The following is a 13,093-nucleotide window of genomic DNA, read 5'->3' on the forward strand; positions in this document are numbered from 1 at the left end:
AAAGCAGGGCACCTGGCTCCTGCCTTGCTGGAAGGAGGGATGCTGGAAATCCGAGGGTGCTGCCGCAGCCTGGGCCTGCCTTTGGAACTCGTAGGAAAGCTGTGGGGATACCACGGGTACCACTTAGGCTGGAGGGGTGGTGCAGGCTATTGCTTGGGCTCCAGCTGCTGCAGGAGGAGGCACATCTTGCAGCTTTCAGCCTCGCAGCTGGGAATTCTCACCGCACGTTGACACTGACACCCCTGCAGCATCCGCTCGGGAACGCTCACGCCCCGGCTCTCGGACGGGCGCTAAGTACCTTGACGCCTTAGGCGGTTAATGAACGCTTAACGAGCGAAGCCCCGAAGGCTGCGCGGGCCCTGCTCCCGCTTTGCCTCGGCCCCTTTAAGGGCCTCCCCCCACGTCCCCCTCCGCACCATATTGAGGAAGGGGAGGGGGGGGGGAGAGGGTCACGCGCGGGCGCGGGCGCGCGCGAGCCGGCGGGGGGGCGGGGCGGGGCGGGGCGCGCGGGATTATTATGGGCTGCGGGCGCCGCCGCCGAGGCGCACAAGATGGAGCTGTCTGCAGTGGGGGAGCGCGTCTTCGCCGCCGAGTCCATCATCAAGCGGCGCATCCGAAAGGTGCGGGGGGCGGCCGGCCGGCCCGGCTCGGCCCGGGGCGGGTGGGAGGGGAGGACTTCCCGCTCCCCCCACCTCGTCCGATCTCACCCCCGCGTCTCCTCCGTGTGTTTTACAGGGCCGCATCGAGTACCTGGTGAAATGGAAGGGCTGGGCCATCAAGTGAGTGCGGGGCGACGGGTGGGGGGGGGCGGCGGGCCGCGGGGTGGCGAGTCCCGCGCTGACCCGCTCCGCGGTGCCGCCCGGCAGGTACAGCACCTGGGAGCCCGAGGAGAACATCCTGGACTCCCGCCTCATCGCCGCCTTCGAGCAGAAGTGAGTGAGCGGGCGGGCGGCGGGGGGCTGCGGGAAGGGCCCCCGGGACAGCCCTAACCCTTGGCTTTGCCTCCCCGCAGGGAGCGCGAGCGGGAGCTGTACGGGCCCAAGAAGAGAGGACCGAAACCCAAAACTTTCCTGCTGAAGGTAACTCTTATTTACATCCCTCCGGCCTAGCGCGGCGCATCCAGCCCCTCGCTGTGCCCTCAGCGCTTGGCGTGAGCCAGGGGCGGCGGGGCCCCCTCACGGCCTCTCCCCTCGTGGCCCCTTCCCTCGGCGTGCCGTTCCCCACGCCCCGCTCGCTGTGGGAGCTCCATCTGTGAGCTGCAGGCACTGGGGGAAGGAGCGGTGCTTTGGTGCTCCGGGAGAGCCCTCGCCGTCGTCCCAGCAGTCCCAGTGCAGCCCTCGACCCCTCGATTTTACTCCCTTTTTAAACTAAGAAGCGTGTTAGCTTGGGGTACGCTGTGGGTTTCTTAGCCCGAAGGCAGAACTCCGTGCTTTGCTCCCTTCTCCTTCCACGAGTATCACAGATTCAGGTGAACCCAGACAGCGCACCTCAGCATGACTGAGACAGGTAAGGGAGATCGCAGTTTTGATCCCATACAAACATATGGAACAGCCGTGCGGTGAGGTATCTCCATCACCAGCTCCGTCTGTGGCTCAGAGCAAGTCCTCATCCCTTTATGCGTGTTTCCCCAGTGGGTTAACGCTCCCCTCTGCCTGGCAGCAGCAGGAGCTTCACTCCAGTTAGCCCAGTGCTTGGACCGAGTGAGCAGCGAGAGGGGCAGGATGTCAGCTCTGCTTCCTGAAACACATGGGGGAAATGTAGGAATGGGCGCATGCTGATGCCCCAAGCAAAACCCAAGGGACACGGTAATCCCCTGAAAGTCCCTCCTACTCTGTCCCCTGCCTGTTTTTCTGCTAACAGCTTTCTGCATCTGCAGCCTGAAAGCTACAAATGCAACTGATGGGTGCCACCTCGTAATCATTGTGCAGGGAAGCTGGGCTAGGTGGTTTTTCTGGCAGTCATGCATTAAGTGAAACCCTGGTGTTTAGGTTTCCAGCAATGCAAAGGAAAGCTGAAAGGGAAACCACCGGCTTAAAATAGTTCTCCTCTTGAATTAAAAAGCGCTGGGATTTGTAACACCTGACATCGTTCGGCGGTAGGGAAGTGTTGCCTTTGTTTATTCTGTGCTTTTGACACTACCGTGTATAATCAGTTTCTTTTCTTTTGGTTCTCTGTGGAGTGTGGAAAAATCTATTGCCAATAGATTCATTCTCATTCAAACAACAACAAAATCCATTAAAAAAAGAAGCAAGGAAAAAGCAAAACCCTCTCATCCCTCCTCCCCTTGCTCTTTAAACCCCTCTAAACTTGGAACCTGAATTATTCAACAGCATCCTTTGAATCACGTCCCTGACACGTTCCTGCAGCACATCTTCCTTCTGCCAGCTTCTCAAACGTTCCCCAAAACCTGTAGGTTTGTGCAGCTGGTGCAGTGCTCCGACGAGGGTGGAGCTGTCCTGAAGGTGCCCAGCTGAGGGAAGCCTAGATCAGGCAGAACTCTGCTGCTCCCTTTGCAGCGTGGGGACAGAGCTGGTGCAACCGCTGGTGCTTTGCTTGCTGCTACTTCAGAACCTGCCCTAAAAATAACGGCCTGGGCCAGGCGGCGGGAGGTAACTCAATCTCCACCAGCTCTGTCTCAGCTTCTCAGCTCTGTTGAGGCAAACGGCGAGCAGCATGGCTGCCACCAGAATGGCTGAGACCAATGTGCATCACGGTCATCGTTTCTTGAAGGTTGGCCTTTGCCAGCCCCTCAGCGCTGTTCTGCCTCATGCGTCGCTGACGGCATTTTTGGTTCTTGGCTTCCAGTGAGAATTTCAGAAGCAGGGGAAGAAATTTGATTCTTGCATCCCAGAGGGAGTCTTTGAAGTTGGCAGTAAGAACAATATTCTTTTTGATCTGCTAGCTGAACAGATTAGGCCTGGTGAAATGACGTTGAAGCAGGAGCCTGGCCTAGGGCCGCCTTGGTGGCCCGCCTGTCCTCGTCCTGTCCCATATGTGTCAGGGCTTAAACTTGGGCTTCTGAATCTCTAGTAGGGCATGGAAATAAGTTCTCCCACGTGCCGCCGTTCCCTGGCCCGGGGGTGTTTCGATTTGCAGATGGGGATAGGTTTATCCAGGGATTAGCTGTCAAAAGCTGCAGATAGGCACCCCTGGGGGATTTGCAGAACGCATTCCAGCAGGTTAGAGGCCCGCCCCTTTGGAAAAGCTTTGAAAAGCTGCATCTTCAGCCACCTGCTGCCTTTGTGAGCCAGGCTGCTGTTGCTGAGAGCTGCCTAACACTTGCCCTTTCCATCAGGCTGCCGAGGGAAGTCACAGGCCGGGCTTTGTGATATCTCTATCAAGATGGCCGGCATCGTGAGACACCCCTTCAAACCTCAGCTGCAGAGTTTGGGGGCAGGAAATGGGATTTGATCCTCTGCATGCTAGGGGCAAACTTTCCCACAGCTGACTGAGCTCAGGCTTGGCGGGAGGCTGTCATTCTTGGGAGGCTCCTGGTATGCCGTAAGCTTTGTGCTGAGCGCTCAGAACGGGCAGTGCTGCACATGAGGCTCTTGCTGCAATGCTTAGATGTCTGCAGAAGGCTTCCTTGAGGACTGCTTGTGCAAGGTTAGAAAGAGATATCGACCTGTCATGCACACTGTAGTGATCTTCCTCTCTCCCTCTGCTTGGTTTGCTCTTTATGTTTTGCTTTTCCCTCGGCACTCTGCTGCGAGGAACGCAAGGCTCACCCACTAATCTAATAAAGTATAGTGAGTGCTATTAAGAAACAGAGCCCAGTCTCCAGGCTCAGTGGGTGGCTAGCAAAGGCTTCTCCTTGGGATGGCTGCAGATACATGGAAGGAAAAAAAAGGCTGGAGAAGGTTAATGGGGGAATAAGTAACAGAGCAGAGTGAGAGGGGACCGAGGGGCAGAGCAGCGTGTTGTTCTGTCACTTCGCCCTTCCTTGAACTCTGAAGCTGGAGTTGAATTTCTTTTGATCTCCTCCCTGTTCGTAAATTATCCCCGGGCGGTTTGAAAACAGTCTGTTCCCCTTTGTGGCATTTTGTTCCCCTATCCAGTAGGGAAGCTGTAGTTTATGGCGGTGTTTCTTGGGAGAGCTGTGCTATGAACTGGCTTGCCATTGCCTTGTCACTTGGAAAGCTGTAGAAGAAAAAAGGGCAGTAAAAAGGCAGAATGGCAGCCAAAAAGGGGAAAGAAGAGCTGGTTGGAGCAAGGACTGTGGGAATGCAGGTGGAGAATAAAAGACAAAGCAGAACCAGTAATGTACGAGGGAGCAGCGCTGCTATGGTGCAGCAGTGCTACTGAAAATCACTCGATTCTGAAGTAATTAACTAGAAATCTGCTGCCTTGCAAGGTCCTTTTTTTTTTAAACCTCCCTTCCCCTTACAGATTGCAAAGGTTTTGATACGAGTCAGGTAAGCAAGCGTTCACAAAGCACGTGTCAGTGCATGTGCTTGTGTGCCTCAGTGCGTTCAGGGAATGAATGAACAAATATGCGTGCTGGGCCTCGAGGGACATTTATTCAGAAATAGTAGGGAACAAGGGAGATAATACTTGTTCCCAGAGGCAATGGGAAAGAGCTACACAAGCTAAATAAAGGTGATACAGATCCCAAAAAGGGAGGGGGGGGGAAGGGAAGCGGTTGCCTTGCTCCCGTGACAGAGCACTGCAGCAAGCCTCCAGAAGCCGCTCCTGATGTAGGCTGAGCTGTAAGCAGGCAGCGAATTACTTATGTACATGCTGAGTATTTCTTCAGTGGTGAGCAAATCCTGCGGGTGAGAACAGCAAAACCCCAAGAGGTAGCTTCCATTTGGAGAAGTTCTCAGCTGAGTAACTCACCGGTGATGCAGCTGAAAGGCTTAAATAGGTTTGGTTTTAAAGACTTTACGCTCGTGCAGCTCTTGTGTGTCATTGTCATGGGTCCGAAGCAGGGAGCTGCCAGCCTGAGTGCTGAGTCTTCTGCAACCTGAAGGTGCAAGTCGCTTAAAGATGAAAGCCAGAGAAGGAAATTACAGCCCTGAAAAATGTGCTGTCCCCTCAGGAAGAGGCTCGAGTTTGTATAGCTGATGCCTGAATAAACCTGATCCTGTAGTAGTAACACTGATCTTTGCAAGTGAGAGGATGGTGGGGGCTGGGTTTAGATAGAGCGTCTTGATACTATTTTTCTTGAAACCTTACCTGGAAAAACAAGCTGAAGGTAAGTTGTGTATCTGCATATTGTTCATTGAGACCAGCGCTGAGGCTGGTCGCTGGGGACAGCACCTGGGGAGGGCCTGGCTCACCCCGCTGCATGATAGCCTGGCCTAAGCAGTCCGTGGTTTGTGTAGGCTGCTCAGAAAGTACCCAAACTGGTATTTTACAAATGCGGGGAGTAACTGGAAACACAGACACACAGCAAACAAAGGAGACCTGGTGGTTCTGGTGCACTGGGAAGATCCCAGCCATGCGCGTTGGTCTGTGCTAACTAGTCTGCAAGCACCAAAGAAAGACAGGTCTCTATAGTCAAAGCAAGACAGGGGCTGATTAATGAGCTCAGGCAGAGAATGTTGGTGGGACTTTGGAAATGGCCAGGCAGCAACTGTCCCAGCATTACCATTTTTCTTTTCCCCCAGTTGCTGGGAAACTCCACCAAGGAATTCAGGGTGTAGAAAGCAACTGTGGTTGTTGGTAACTGCTTCCTTTAAACTGGGGAGTTAGGGGAGGCTGTATCACTTCTATTAATGTTTTGTCCTGGTCAGGACACAGAGGGATGTGTGAAGCTGTGTGGCACAGATGAGACTTAGGTCTGCATTTTCACATAGAGCAGGGGATGAAGGCCTCTTGGTCGCAGTCCTTTTAAAGCCAGGATGTACGTAGTACTGTAGGAAGTAACCTGATGTTAGCCAGGGAAGAACAAAATGTCTTCACATCCCCGTTCTCTTTTTGCTCAGGATCTTCTGCGACTCTTGCTGGGCCCTCAGTGGGAGTCGAGGCGCAAAGGGCTCTGAGCTCATTGCGTGGAAGGAAAGTTTGCCTGGGCCCCTCGCTCAGATCTGTTAGATTGCTGTCTTGACAAGAACATTTTTTTCCCCAGGCGTTCCTTCGGTAGGAGGCACAGGCTGCAGGGTGACAAAGGAGATGGTGTTGGAGTACTTAAGCTTTCAGCTGGCAGGCAGCCATCCAGATCTTGGCTTGTGTGAGGGGGCAATCGGAGAAAGAAGTTGGGGAGGAAAAGCAGCTGTCTGTAGCACTGCAGTTCTTGTTGTGCCCACGAGATGGAGGAAGCTGCATGCAAGCTGGGTAATGATGGGAGAGGGGGCTCACCCCATCGTGTGGGCTACTTCTGCTTCAAGGAACCACTAAGAAGCATAGAGATGGGGTTTTGTTGGGGGGAGGAGTGGGCTGCAGGTGAAGTACGGTGTTCCAAAGGACAAGGCAGTGCCATCCTTGTTTGCGCTGCAGGATAGGGTTAAGCAACTTGGTCACGGGTCTCAGTTTGAAAACTAAGCTCCCGGTCTCTGCAGTTCTTGCTCTTATCTAAGACAGCTTCATCAGATCACCATCGCCCACTTCTGTGTTCCTCAAGGTCCACATCCACCCTGTTTGGTGGTGCAGATGAGTCTGGTTGTGGGAGCTACCTGGATGTAGTTGTCTTTGCCTCCCTCTTGTCTCATTCTTGTTCCCAGAGCATGCAGGGCAGCTCCCCTCACTCGGGACTGGTACTTAGTTTAGGATGCTAACTCAACACTGGCCAGACTGTTGGTGCTAAAGGTTACCAACCATTGGGAACCATTGCTTGTAATGTGGTGGAACCTGGCAGTTTTCTCTTTGGGGAAATATGTGCCAACAGGGGAGTAATTAAAGCTGTACATAAAGGATCTGGACAACCCTCCTTTGCTTGTATAGGGGCTGTGCCACAGCTCTCAATAGACCATAGTCCCAGACTGCACATATATTCCACCCCATCTCCCCGTGCAGTCCTTACCATGCTTGTCACCACGTGATGGTGGCATCTCTCTACCATCATCCATCTGGGGGTGAAACAGGGAGTTGGGTGCTGAAATTGGGAGCTCGTACTGTTGGATCTGACACTGAGAGCACGTAGGGGGAGTGATGAGCTGGCACATCCCTTCTGTGGAGCAGCCTCAGAGGGGCAGATTTCTGTCTTGACTCACCAGCAAGATTCAGTAGGAGGGTGGTGTGGATTCATGGTTGTCATTAATGTGGATATAGATTTGATGTGGCATTTCTCTTCAGCGAGAGCGAGGTGAGCAGCGTCTGACCTGAGATTTGGCTGCACTTAGGCTACCTCTCTGACCCTGTTTTTGTCTCTCTCCCCACCACCGCAGGCTCGGGCCCAAGCGGAGGCCCTCCACATTGGGGATGTACACTTTTCTGTCAAGCCTGGTTCTAGCACCTCATCTCCCAAGCTCCACTCCAGCGCCGCCGTGCACCGGCTCAAGAAAGACATCCGGCGATGCCACCGCATGTCCCGGCGTCCCCTGCCCCGTCCCGACCCCCAGAATGGCGGAAGTGTGGGTGGCGGGGCCGGCATCCGTCCCCCCGTCTCGCCCTTCTCGGAGACCGTCCGCATCATCAACCGCAAGGTGAAACCCCGTGAGCCCAAGCGCAGCCGCATCATCCTCAACCTCAAAGTCATTGACAAAGGTGGGAAGCCGGCCAGCGGGTCTGGGGCCCTGGCTCGACCCAAGATCCCTTCCCGAAACCGCGTCATTGGTAAGAGCAAAAAGTTCAGTGAGAGCGTCCTCCGCACTCAGATCCGCCACATGAAGTTTGGCGGCTTCTCGCTTTACAATAAGCCGTCCGCTGCGCCCGCCCCCTCTCTGGAGGGCAAGGGGGAGGCCGAAGGCTCCCAGGCAGCCTCCTGTGGGCTCATGATGGGTTCCACTCCATACGATGCCCCCAGCTCCAGCTCCTCTGGCTGCCCATCGCCTGCGCCCCACTCCTCCTCTGACCCGGATGATTCCCCTCCGAAGCTGCTTCCCGAGACCCTGAGCCCAGCCATTCCCGACTGGCGTGAGTCAGAGGTCCTTGATCTCTCCATCCCACCTGAGTCAGCTGCCACAAGCAAGCGTTCTCCCTCCAGAGGCTGCAGCGGGGGGCAGACGCCCTCCTTGCCCCTTTCCTCTTCCGACCCAGAGCTGGAGGCCAGCGACTGGCGTCCCGAGATGTCCCCTTGCTCTAACGTGGTGGTCACGGATGTCACCAGCAACCTGCTCACGGTCACCATCAAGGAGTTCTGCAATGCGGAGGATTTTGAGAAGGTGGCGGCGGCGGGTGGCGGGGGAGGTGGCAGCAAGTGAGCCAGCCAGGTGCCCCTGCTCCAGAGGCATGGGGGCTCTACCTGTGAGAAGTCGTGGTGTGAATGGCTGTCCTTGGTTCTCTCCTTCTCCCCTGCGCTGTCCCTCTGCCCTCATGGCCACCCTTCCTCCTCCTCTTCCTCTCCTGCTCGGTCCATCCAGTGCAGAGGTCAGAGCGTTGCAGTGGGGGGAGTCAGGAGGCAGGGTGGGCCGTGGTGGGGCCGAAGAGTGGTTGTTTGTCCTTGAATGTGGTGGTGTCCAACTGGCGGTGGAGCCTTTGGGGTGAGCGTGTTTCTGTGTGCCTGTGGGGTGGCAGGGGGCTGCTCCTCCACCCTTCCCCTTCCATCTTTGACTGAAGAGGAGCTCCAGACCCTCAAGAGGTGGGTAGAAGGAGGGCTGGAGCCCACATCCCTGAGCCTTCTCCCACAAGGTGCACGCAGTCTCTTCCATTCCTGTATTTTTCCCCTGCTGTGACCTGTATCCTACCGTCCTTACCCTCCTTGGCCCGTGGCCTGAATCCACCATCTCTGTGCCACAGTGGTGGATCCAGATGTCCCGCAAGGAGGAGAGGGGTGTGAGGTGAAGTGTCATAGCTGCAAGGTGCTCACGACAAAGCTGGGGTGGCTGGGAGAGCCCCACACAGCAAACATCCCATGGTGGCTTCTCTGGTCCTGCAACTATCGGTGCTACCTTGGCAGTTGTATGGTCACTTTCAGGCAGCCTGGTGTCTCATCTTCCCCTGCATCTTCCAGCATGCTCAGCACTGCAGGTGGAATAGGAGAAAAAGGGAGCCTCCCTCCAGCCAAACCTTCCTTCTGGCATTCATCACTTGCACTTGCTGGCGGAGAGGGCATCAAATGTACCTTCTCCACCCCTTCCAGTTCCTCTGTGGTGGGAGTGGGAGCACCCGTCCTTCAGTCTGGGAGGAGATAGTGGTCTCCTGCCTCCTCTGCAAGCTTCCCCTGAGCCGTTTTGCTCCCTCAGAGGGAAGGATGGGTGCTAAAGTGGGTGATGTGCTCTTCCCGCTCCCTCTCATCTCTCCTGTTGCCCTCTCTGTCTAGGATGTTCTGGAAGGAGTATTCCCTTCTGTTTTTCCAGGATCTGAAATGGCCCCTTACAACTGCCACCAAAGGTGCTAACAAGAAATTACTCTCACATTGCAAGCCTGTGTGCTGGCTCTCTCTCAGAGCACCTCTGGGTTGATACAGACATTCCTTCTCCTTGGCCCTTGCAAGTAAGAGCAAGTGAGATCACAGCTCTTTCTCTGGTGCTCTTCTCATGCCCAAAACGAGCTCTCTTCTCTACCTGCCACTTCTGGCTTGCTTATCTCCGTACCACCCTAAGCGTTGTGGTGAGATGCCACTCCTTCCTCTCCCTTCTCTACTTGCATGTGGCTGGGCTGTAAGGGCAAGGAAAAGGTGCTGATGGATCAACCTGTGGGAGAGCCTCCCCTCCCAACCCTGTCCCCACTGCTGGGATTGGGGCAGGGGGTTTTACTTCTACATCTATGGTGCAGAGGTGGGAAAGGGTGGAGAGAATTCCCCACTCTGAGGCCTGCAGATGTGCTCTGAGCGGGTGAACACGAGTGGAGCTGACCCTTTGGTGCTTCTGCATGAGGGACAGGGTGCTGGCAGCTGACTGCCCTGGGCAGTGCTCCTGCCTGGAGCTGTCATTTTGTGGTCTGAGGGCAGCAGCGAGGCGGTCTGTGGGAGAGAACTGGGGCGGCAGGAGGACCAACTGACCGCCGATTGTAATTAGAGCCTCCCTAATTGCAGCTCCTGAGTCGGTGCAGTGAAAGCTTCACTGCCTGCCCACAGTGATGCCTCGTAGCGGATGGCATTTGTGTTGGGTTCAAGGGGGCTCCGGGTGCTGTGAACTCCACCCTTGGCACACCTCTTCCTTTCTCTTCCCTTAAGAGCTCAGTGGGTGCTTTGGGGATGCGGCTGCATTCACAGCTGAAGCCAGGGCAGGGAGAAAGAGACTTCCCCGATCCATTCACCCAAGCTAAGGCTTCCTATAACGTGTTGGACTCGTGTGCGTGTCTGTATTAATACCTGCCTGTATTCTTTGTGTCTTTACTTTTGCATCTTTCTGTGCCTGGCACACCCAAGGTCCCTTATTTGAGCATAGCCTATCCATTGCTTCAAGCATGAGCAGTCTGTAGTTCTGGGGAAAAGCATTTTCTTAGGGAAGCAGCAAGGAGGTGCTTCTCTTTTTGTTTCCCCCCCCTTCTAAGCAACAACAATGAGAAACCACAACAATTTGGAGGCTGCAGGATAAGAGGAGCTTTGTGGGGTTGATGCAAACTGGCCTGTCACCTTAGGTTGTTTAGTTGCTGTTTGGTGTGTATGTGGTGATGTGTTTTGTTCTGTGATAATGAGGTTCTGAAACAAATCAAAGCGTTTAAGTGGGAGATAAAAGGGAACTTTAATAGGAAACTCGATGTGTTGTGGCCGAGGTGCGTTGGCTTGGCAGACTTCTTTTCGCCAATGTCTCTTATATAGTGTTCTTTGGGGGCGGGGGGCAGGAACTGCGTAGTTAAAGGGGTTTTGCCTTTCTCCGGAGTGACAAGCAAAGGGGACCGTCTGAAGAGCACACGGTGGGTCGTGGTAGGGGTGCTGTCGTGGCGGGGAAACTCGTGCAGTAGATCCTCTTTGCAGAGGATGAAAGGAGTGCCATCCGGCTTGCAGACACAGCTCAACCGCCTGCGCCACGCGTCGCTCCCCGGGCGCGTCGCCAGGTGGGAATCAAACCCTGAACCTCTGGATCTGGAACACAGATCCTGTGCTGCTTCCAGGTACAGGCTGCTATCTGGAAGTCTCCAAGTGCCCTCGGGTGGACGCGCCGCTTGGGGCCGACCAACCGACCTTCGTATTTATGTGGGTTACGCTCTTCCTCCTCAGTTTTTGCCCTTGCTCTTGAATGGAGACGGGGGAAAAAAAGATCCATCCGTGCCCTTTGGAAAGGGCGTGAGGTTGAGGGGGAGGAGTTCATTTGAAAGTATCCCTTTCCCTTCCCCGTACACCCTAGGAAAACAAAAACAAAACCAGGGAGATATTCTCTGTGTCTGTGCCATGTTTGTTCTCTTGTCGTCGTGTTTTTAGAGGAGATTTTATGATGGAGTGGAAAAAGTGAAATGATTAGTTTTGCATAAAAAAAAAAAAAAAACAGAGAAAAGCTTAAAAAAAAAAAGTTTCTACAGGGAGAGAGAGAGAGCGAGAGAGAGTTTAACAATGAATAATAAATGCGGTGATTGCACAAACTGTAGCGGTATTAGGCGGTCCTTAGAGAAAAGAGTATTTTGTAGTATGGAAGCATGTGTGTCTGGGGTGGTGTTGGGTTGCTTGAACCGGAGGGAAAGGCATTCTGGGACTGGCAGCGATCTCCGAGCGGAGAAGGCGAGTTGCGTGTTGGAGGAACCCCGTCTGTCTGCAGCCCCCTCCGCCCGTGCCTCCCACGTGTCGGGGTTCCCTTCCCTCCCGTTCCTCTTCTGTGAGTTAAGATGGAGTCTCCAAATGGCTTTTCCGGCCAAGCAGCCCTCAGCAGCGGCTGCTCTTGGCCCACCACGTGGAAACAGTTGACTTTCTTTGCATGCACAGCAAGCTGCTAAGATTTGGGGTCAGCATGCGACATTCCTGCCAGATGGCCGCCTCTTCTCCCTTCCCCTTGTCAGAGCAGGATGTAGCACAGTGAGCTCATTTGGGAACGGGATGCACCTCCCCTCCATAGGGTCTTTTTAAACTGAGACAGGGGAGGTTTAGATTAGATATCAGGAGGAAGTTTTTCACTCAGAGGGTGGTGACGCACTGGAACAGGTTGCCCAAGGAGGCTGTGGATGCCCCATCCCTGGAGGCATTCAAGGCCAGGCTGGATGTGGCTCTGGGCAGCCTGGTCTGCTGGTTGGTGACCCTGCACATAGCAGGGGGTTGAAACTGGATGATCGTTGTGGTCCTTTTCAACCCAGGCCGTTTGATTGCTCTATGATTCTCCCAGTGTCAGGTAGGGAATGGCAGTTTTCTTGCAGGATTCACCATGTCAGGACAGAGAACCCAGCCCCATCCATGTGTCCCATTGCTGATTGTCACCACGTCCTCAGGGCAGGTGAAGGAGCTGCCCCATGCACTCAGGCTTTGCCGAGGTTGAGATGTACACCCTCTTCTCCAGGTTCTTTGTGGGGAGGTGGGGCTCCGACAGGGTTTTGCTTGAGCGGGACCATGTTCTTCCACTTCAGCTTATTGGAGCTGTCCTAATGTTGTCCTAACATTTCAGAGCAAGGAGGTGTACTGTTGTACACCGTATTCCCCATCTGAGATGGTCACATATTCATCTGTTGTGGGGAGAAGGGAAGCCACCAGCTCTAGGGGATGCTAGGACAGATTTTCTCACCTGGACTTCTCTTGGCTTAGCAGCGGTAGGCGATGGACATACTGCCGCCTCCCGCAGCCAGGGCTGCTCCTGGGGATTTTCTCTTCTCTCTGAGCTCTGTCAATGCTTCCCACTGCTTTCAGCTTGGACCTGCCGCCTCCTGACTCGTGCTCTTTTCACTGAGCAAAACGGGACCGGAGAGGTGTGCAGACAGAGATGCAAGCTCCTTTAGGGATGGGAAAACAAGCAGGCTGTGGTGAGCTGCTGTTGCGTTTTGTTTTCAGCAGACAAGGGAGCATTTCTCTACGTCTCCCCTTTCTGAAGTTCCCAGGGAGATTTAGGAAAGAATAATTGAAAGGCAAAACAAAACACCACCTATCCTGTTCTTCACCAGGTAGGAGCTGTCTCTGAGCTGAGTCTTCCTAGGG

The 13,093-nt window shown here is 54.5% G+C and overlaps 1 protein-coding gene across 2 annotated transcripts; it reads left to right on the forward strand.

Moving 5' to 3' along the window:
- Positions 1 to 487: 487 nt before the first annotated feature.
- Positions 488 to 11,446, forward strand: CBX6 (chromobox 6). Of its 2 annotated transcripts, none has more exons than XM_072346699.1 (5): positions 488 to 620; positions 736 to 779; positions 867 to 932; positions 1,013 to 1,079; positions 7,329 to 11,446. In XM_072346699.1, exons 1-5 carry the CDS (start codon positions 552 to 554, stop codon positions 8,301 to 8,303), a joined length of 1,221 nt encoding a protein of 406 aa, XP_072202800.1. In that variant the 5' UTR covers positions 488 to 551; the 3' UTR covers positions 8,304 to 11,446. The 2 variants fall into 2 exon arrangements, with proteins under 2 accessions (XP_072202800.1, XP_072202808.1); XM_072346707.1 differs by having other exon boundaries at positions 7,383 to 11,446.
- Positions 11,447 to 13,093: the final 1,647 nt, after the last annotated feature.

Source organism: Excalfactoria chinensis, chromosome 1, assembly GCF_039878825.1.
Source record: "Excalfactoria chinensis isolate bCotChi1 chromosome 1, bCotChi1.hap2, whole genome shotgun sequence".
NCBI lineage: Eukaryota > Metazoa > Chordata > Aves > Galliformes > Phasianidae > Excalfactoria > Excalfactoria chinensis.

Excerpts from the sequence above, each read along its gene's own strand:
- CBX6 (XM_072346699.1), top strand. The coding sequence starts at position 552 with ATGGAGCTGTCTGCAGTGGGGGAGCGCGTCTTCGCCGCCGAGTCCATC. Across the intron at positions 621-735 it reads TCAAGCGGCGCATCCGAAAG|GGCCGCATCGAGTACCTGGT; the intron begins GTGCGGGGGGCG and ends TGTGTTTTACAG. Across the intron at positions 933-1,012 it reads ATCGCCGCCTTCGAGCAGAA|GGAGCGCGAGCGGGAGCTGT; the intron begins GTGAGTGAGCGG and ends GCCTCCCCGCAG.